The following is a 7315-nucleotide window of genomic DNA, read 5'->3' on the forward strand; positions in this document are numbered from 1 at the left end:
TAGTGCTGGCTATTTGGAAGGCTAAGACAGAAGGATCGCTGGGGCCCAGCAGGTCAATACTGGGGTGGCCGTGAGACTGCATGCCACTACACTACAGCCTGAGCAATGGAGTGAGACTACAACTAAAAAGAAAAACCAAAAAACCCAATATGTCCTCATCAATAAATAGAGATGTACAGGAATAGTCAGACTGCATCTACATCTATGAAGTGTCGGTACCAAGCAGCAACTTCAAGTCCAAAATGGTGGCTGGATGTAAAGCGAAATTTTAATTGGCAAAGGAAACAAACAGTAAGAAAGGTTGAGCCAATAATAATATGTAGTCCATGGAAGTCTGTTGCCATGAAGAATGTGGAGCCATAAATGCCATATGAGAGAGTAAAAGATGTTTCAAAATAGTCTAAGGCTTGAAGTAATGTAAAATAAATGCCTAGGACAATTGTGATAAATAAGGTTTGGAGTATACAGTTTCGATTACATTCTATAAGGCTGTGATGGGCTCAGGTAATTGAAACTTCAGAAGCTAGTCAAACAAATGTATTGAGTAATGGAACTTGTAAGGGGTTTAGAAGGTAGATGCCTGTTGTGGGTCAGCAGTCTCCTAAATCTGGTGTAGGGGCTAGGCAGGAATGCTAGGATGCTCAGAAAAAGCCCGCCAAGAAGAAAACTTCTGAAATAATAAAGAGGATTATTCCATATCAAAGGCCTGTTTGGATGATTGATGTATGGTGACCTTGGAATGTGCCTTCTTGAATAATATCATGTCATCACTTTTAACTAGTTAGAGTGTTAGTTAAAAGTCCTGGAGATAAAAGTATGGATGAATTAAAGTGGAGTCATATTACAAGGCCTGATGTCATAAGAAGAGCTGAGAAAGCTCCTGTTAGTGGTCAAGGGCTGGGGCTAACTATATGATATGCATGCATTTGGTGGGCCATTAGGTATTGTCATGTAGATAAAGGTTAACTAGAAGTGTAAAGACATAAGCTTGAATTAGGGCTATGGCAAGTTCAAGGATAGTTAATAGGACTAAGATAAATGTAGTTGATGCTGCACAGTTGAACTGATTAATGATAGGACTAATGTAGCACCTCCAATCAAGTGCATGAGTAGATGGATGACCTGCTGTCATGTTGGCCGTCAGTAGTACAGCCAGGGTTATAGGCGGAATGAAAAGGCTAATGGTTTCAATAATTACTAGTATAGGAATGGGTGGGATTGGAACTCTGTAGGATAAAAAATGAGCTAGGGAAGCATTAGTTTGGTAGCAGAAGCCAGTAATCACTGTTCCTGCTCATAGTAAAATGGCTATTCCCAGGTTTATTGATTGTCGGCTGGTGGGTGTAGATAAGTGAGGTAACAGGCTAATAAGTTTGTTATGCCAATAGATAAGGGAAATTAATATAGGAATCAGGCTTTTCCTTTAGTATGATGTATTATTATTATTTGTTTAAGTACAAGTTGAGCTAGGCATTGTTGTATTGAGATTAATTGATCATTAACTAGTCAGTTTGGGGTAGGGAATAATATGTTTGGGAATGGGATAATTAGGACTACTAGCAGAAGTCCTATTATTGATGAGAGAAGCAAATAAACTTGCATTCATTTTAGCTCTCAGAGTGTCTTATGTTCTTGTACCTTTTTTTTTTGAAAGTGAGAAAGCAGTATTGAGGGGACAGAAAACCTCTCACAGGGGGAGGGGACCCTGAAGGGGTTGCTCATGTTCTTGTATCTGAATATTTTTTGGGTTTGGGCTTATAGGGTAAATAAACTTTGAAATTTTTCATTGAAATATAATAAAAAGTGTTAGGATTATATGGTAATAAATCATGTTGATGTATCTAGTTGAGGCATTTCACCATGGAAAGATCAAGACTTTCAATGTTTAACTTAAAAGGTTAATGCTGTAAACTTCATAGTGACATAATATACATAATGATCAGTTCTCAAAGTGTTTTAGTGGAACGAAATCTAGAACAATAAGAATAAAGCTCTGATTGGAGTCACAGATTTCTGAACATTGACCATAATAAAGGCCTGGTTGTGTTGATGCTGAGGTTTCTTGGTTTAGGCATCCTGGGACTGCATCAGTTTTTAAGCCTAATGATGGAACAACTCATGAGTGAAGAACACCTTCTGATAAGGTTAACACGTGGACTGGAATTTCCATAGGTAAACTACTTGGTTATTGACTTTTAATCATCAGAGTTCACCTGGTTTGAGGTCTACTGTAGGAATAATACAAGAGCCAAAGTTTAGGTATTTATAATCTGTATATTCACAGCGTCAGTATCACTGGTATCCCATAGTTTTAACAGTTAGAGAAGGATTATTGATTTAACCTATATGTAAAGGAAACATAGTGGGGAGAGTGATTAGGATGAGAATAACAGCTGATAAAATAGTTCATATTGGTTTTATTCTTGAGCAGCCATCGTGTGTGTTAATTTAGTTGTTACTATAAGGGAAATAATATAAAGAACTAATGAATTGATTAAGAAAATAAGTATTAAAGTATAGTCATGAAAGTGTAGAAGTGAAGGTGTAGAAGTTCTTCTGATAGGTGAGGTAGCATCTTGAAAGCCTAGTTGGGGGAAACCTCTTCAGGTCCCCTCCCACTGTGGGAGCTTTTCTGTCCTCTCAATACATCCTATTTTCTTTTAAAAAAAAAACAACCCTAAATGGAATGGAATGGGTATGCCATAAAGATATATAGGGTTTCAACCTATAAATTAACTTTGACAAAGTGGTATTTTTACTAATATTTTGTTAAGAAAGCCATAATGGTTATGGAGTTGGCTTGAAACCAGTTTTAGGGGGTTCGATTCCTTCCTTTCTTGTTTATGCTTTAACATAAGGTGGTTCTTCAAATGTGTGGTAGGGTGGTGGGCAGCTGTGAAGTCATTCAAGGTTTGTAGTTGATAATTCAATTGTTAAGACTTCTCATTTTGAGGCAAAGACTTCCCAAACTATAAAAGCTGTTAATGCCGGACTCGGTGACTCAGCCTGTAATCCCGTGCCTTTGGGAGGCTGAGGTGAGTGGATTGCCTGAGCCCGCGGGTTCGAGACTCGCCTGGGCGGTGAGACCTCATCTCTACAATAAATCAAAAAATCAGCCGGGTGTGGTAGCGCATGCCTGTAATTCCGGCTACTCGGAAGGCTGAGGCGGAAGGATCGCCGGAGCCCAGCAGGTCGAGGCTGCGGTGGCCGGGAGCGGCCATTGCACTCCAGTATGGGCGACAGAGTGAGACTCCAACTCAAAAAAAAAAAAAAAAAAAAAAAAAGCTGTTAATATTTCTGCTCTAAGTGAAATAAATGAACCTATGGACGAGACGGTATTTCATATGGTTTATGCATCAGGATAATCAGAGTATCATCGAAGTATTCCTGATAATCCAAGAAAGTGTTGAGGAAAAAATATCAGGTTAACTCCATCAAATGTAATTGTGAAGTGAATTTTAGCTGAGGTTGGGTGAAGTGTGTAACCTGAAAATAAGGGGAATCAGTGGACAAAACCCCCTAATATAGCAAATACTGCTCCTATCAATAGTACATAGTGGAAGTGAGCTACAATGTAGTATGTATTGTGAAGAACAGTATCGAGCAACGCATTAGCTACTACAATTCCTGTTAGACCTCCAACAGTAAATAAGATCAAGCCTAGAGACCATAGTATAGTGGGTGATCATTTGATATTACTATCATGTAAGGTTGCTAATCAGCTAAATACTTTTATGCCTGTAGGGAAAGCAATGATTATAGTGGCTGATATAAATTATGCACGGATATCTATGTCTATACCTACTGTAAATATATGGTGACATCATACAATGAAGCCTAGGAAGTCAATGGACATTATGGCTCATACTATTTCCATGTAGCCAAATGGTTCTTTTTTTCCCAGAGTAATATGTTACGATATGAGAAATTATTCCAAATCCTGGAAGAATAAGAATGTAAACTTCTAGATGATCAAAAGATCAAAATAAATGTATCGATAAAAAATAGGGTCACCCCCTCTGGCCGGATCAAAAAAGTTGTGTTAAGGTTGCAGTCTGTTAATAGTATACTAATTCCAGCAGCTAGGACTGGAAGAGATAAGAGATGTGGTACTGCAGTAATTAATATAGAACATACAAATAAAGGAGTCTCATATGGATATATATATATTCATAATATATACTAATAATAGATGTAATAAAATTGATTGCACCTAAAATTGATGATACTCCTGCCAAGTGAAGAGAGAAGATGTTAAGGTCTACAGAAGCTCCTGCATGGGCTAGGTTTCCTGCAAGGGGAGGGTAAACAGTCCACCCTGTACCTACACCAGCTTCAAGTATAGAGGAGGCGAGTAATAAGTTTCTAATACGACCTTTAGATACCTCAACAAAACAACATATGCAACCGAAAGGACATAACATGGATTTATTATACCCAATAAGCAGTCATTTTAACATTGCCTAAATCTCAAGGTTTTCTAGCATTCACTTAACTTACCCTCTAATTACTAGCCAAGGACAGAACTGGTTTCTCAGAGGTAGCTATTGACAGTTGCTTTACAACCCCCTCCCCAGCTTGTTACTAATTAGCTTTTCTATTCCAAGTATTTGCCTCCATGCGGAAGACCCAAGTTAACCTAATCAGCCCTTCATGACACAGACAGACCTCACCACCATGGCAGCAATCATGTAACTAACCCATCCATCGGCCTGTTGTCTATCACCTGATGTCAGTACTTGCCCTTAGCTGCCCCTTCCTGATGAGGTGGAGCAGACCACCATCCAATCACCTTAATGACCTTCCCCACCAAAGGGAAGGATTTAGAGGATTCAACCAGGAGCAGCCATGGGCCCTTGCCTGACTAGACTCCGCTGTGGCCATGCGCTCTTGGAGCTATGGCTGCCAACACATTTCCTGGCTTTGGCCCCCTCCCCTAAGAGGGGAATCTCTTCTCTTTCTCTGATTTACTTTCCAGATAAACTATAATTTCTAATCTAATGTCTGTGCAATCCGTTGTATCTTTCTCGCAGCACCGGATAGCACACCACACACCCACACGGGGTAGGGGGCCTGACCTAACATTCTGGAGGCGCCGCTGGGAGTGTGACCTAACAGCAACAGAATGAATACAGAGGGAATTATGAGAATCCAGGTGTTTTCTTTTCTTTTCTCTTCTTTTGAGTTGGAGTCTTGCTCTGTCGTCCAGACTGGAGTGCAGTGGCCGCTCCCGGCCACCGCAGCCTCGACCCGCTGGGCTCCGGCGATCCTTCCGCCTACCACGCCCGGTTAATTTTTGATTTATTGTAGAGATGAGGTCTCGCCAAGTTGCCCAGGCGGGTCTCGAACCCGCGGGCTCAGGCCGTCCACTCACCTGGGCCTCCCAAAGCGCTGGGATTACGGGCTGAGCCACCGAGCCCGGCCCCAGCTGTTTTCTATTATGCCAGAAATTAAAACGATTGTCTAAAAGAAATGTAAAACGATGCCATTATTCACGAAGTCTTTTTTGCTTCTTTTGGAAAACATATTTAATTTTCATTAAAATGTTACTTAGGTTAGCCCGTGATGTGAGTATCATAAATCTTGGTGTTGTCAAGAGTCAATTGCGGGAGCCAGGGACTGAGCTGGGGAGGCCCGAGCGGCCGGGAGCCTCAGCGCGCCCCCTTGCGGGCGCGAGGGGGCGCGCCCCGAGTGGGAGGAAATCTTCGCAGAGGCTTCCGGGAGTTGTAGTTTTGCGCCGCTGGCCGCAATGACGCATTTCCTACGCGTCTGGTCACGGCCGCCATTGCGCGGCGCCGGTGGGGAAGCCTCGTTCCGCCGGCGGCGTTCCTGAACCGTGGCGGTCGTCCGAGTTACCCGAGCCTGGAGCGGGTAGCCTTGTCTGGCCCGAGGAACACGCAGAAGGAGCTGGGACGGGCGCCGCAGAGTCAGCCGCGAGGACGGAGCCGATCTGGCGTGAGGCCTTCCGGCTGCAGATCCGGCGGTGGAGGCGACCTGTTTCCCCCGCTGCGGCTTGAGGGTTTGGAGGAGGCAGGGGCGCCCGGTTCCTCCAGTTTCAAGGCGGCGGACGGTACAGCACTAATCTGGCTTCCTTCTCGCCTGCTTCAGACCCGAGGCGGTTGCCCGACGATCCTGTGTGTGGGTGGGGGCGTGGAGATGGGGAATCTGTGACTGTGGGAGGGAGGGCGTCTCAGCGCCCCGGAGGGCGGGGTGCCGTGGTGTCGCGGACCTTCCCTCCGGGGGGTCGCAGACGTCAGGGAGACCGCTGTGTTCACGGTGCTGTCTTTTCTAGCATCGCTCGCGTCCTGCCACCTCCCTCGAGGCGCGCAAAACCGACCCCCGTGGGGATGGCCGCCAGGGTCCGGACAGCGTCCATCTGGGTGAGTAGGGGTGTTCTTTCATTCCCGACAAGCTCTCCCTGAAGGCCAGCGTGAACACACTCCATCTCTTCCCAGGTCTTAGTTTGCCAAGAGCTTTGTCACCCCACCACTCTTTCAGGTAGCTGGTCTTCCATTAGAAAGAAGCTAGACTTCCCAGAAATGCTTTTGGTCATCAGGCTTTTCATTTCTTCCTCCTTTTGCATTTCTGGCAACTTTATTCCCTGAACTTCGAGTTAAACAAGGGGTATTCATCTGTCTTTCAATGTGTTTTCAACCTGTGTTTAGAGTGTCTGCTGTGTCTGAGATCCTTGAGCCTCATCTTGGAAATTATGTACTTGTTTATTCACTTTCCTCAGTTTTGTTTGTTGCTTTTTTTGCTAGACCCCAAGGCAGGCGCTAAAAGTGCAAAGATGAGTTGTTCACCATCCATTTCTTGGCATAGCAGTGTTCTTGGGACAGTGGACAGAAAAAAGCACAATGACCAGTTAGTAGGTACTGTGGGAGCAGTCTGCGGAAGTACATGGGGACACACAGCAGAGGGTCAGTTTTGGAAGTAAGGACACCCCAAGAAGTGATTCAGAGATTAACGGATTCTTGGAGATTGAGATGGAGACCCAGAGAAGTGAGAAAATGAGACACATGTGTTTCAGAGTTAAAGAAAAGGAAACCTCGGGCAACACCCTCGGGTCCCTTCCCACTGTGGGAGCTTTTCTATCCTCTCAATAAATCCTTCTTTCCAAAAAAAAAGGAAATCTCAAAAGTGGTTGCTATGTGAGATGCACCAGAGAGATCAAGTAGTATTAGTATTAGATCATTGTCTTAGTCTGTTTGTGCTGCTATAATAAAATACTGCAGACTAATTTATTTGTTTTTTTTTTTTTTTTTTCTTTTGAGTTGGCGTCTCACTCTGTCGCCCAGACTGGAGTGCAATGGCC

The 7315-nt window shown here is 43.6% G+C and overlaps 1 protein-coding gene across 4 annotated transcripts in view; it reads left to right on the top strand.

Annotated features, from left to right (window-relative positions):
• The first annotated feature begins 6298 nt into the window (after positions 1 to 6298).
• Positions 6299 to 7315, top strand: part of ZNF268 (zinc finger protein 268) — a 24364-nt gene continuing 23347 nt past the window's right edge. For 3 of the 4 annotated variants that reach the window (XM_021714995.1, XM_021714996.1, XM_021714997.1), the window contains exon 1: positions 6299 to 6380. In XM_021714995.1, coding sequence (XP_021570670.1) covers positions 6348 to 6380 — 33 coding nt within the window. In that variant the 5' untranslated portion in view covers positions 6299 to 6347. The remainder of the gene's footprint in view (positions 6381 to 7315) is intronic. The other variant, XM_021714998.1, reaches the window with a different exon arrangement.

Source organism: Carlito syrichta, unplaced genomic scaffold (genome assembly GCF_000164805.1).
Source record: "Carlito syrichta isolate Samal-C Ts95f unplaced genomic scaffold, Tarsius_syrichta-2.0.1 Scaffold306507, whole genome shotgun sequence".
NCBI lineage: Eukaryota > Metazoa > Chordata > Mammalia > Primates > Tarsiidae > Carlito > Carlito syrichta.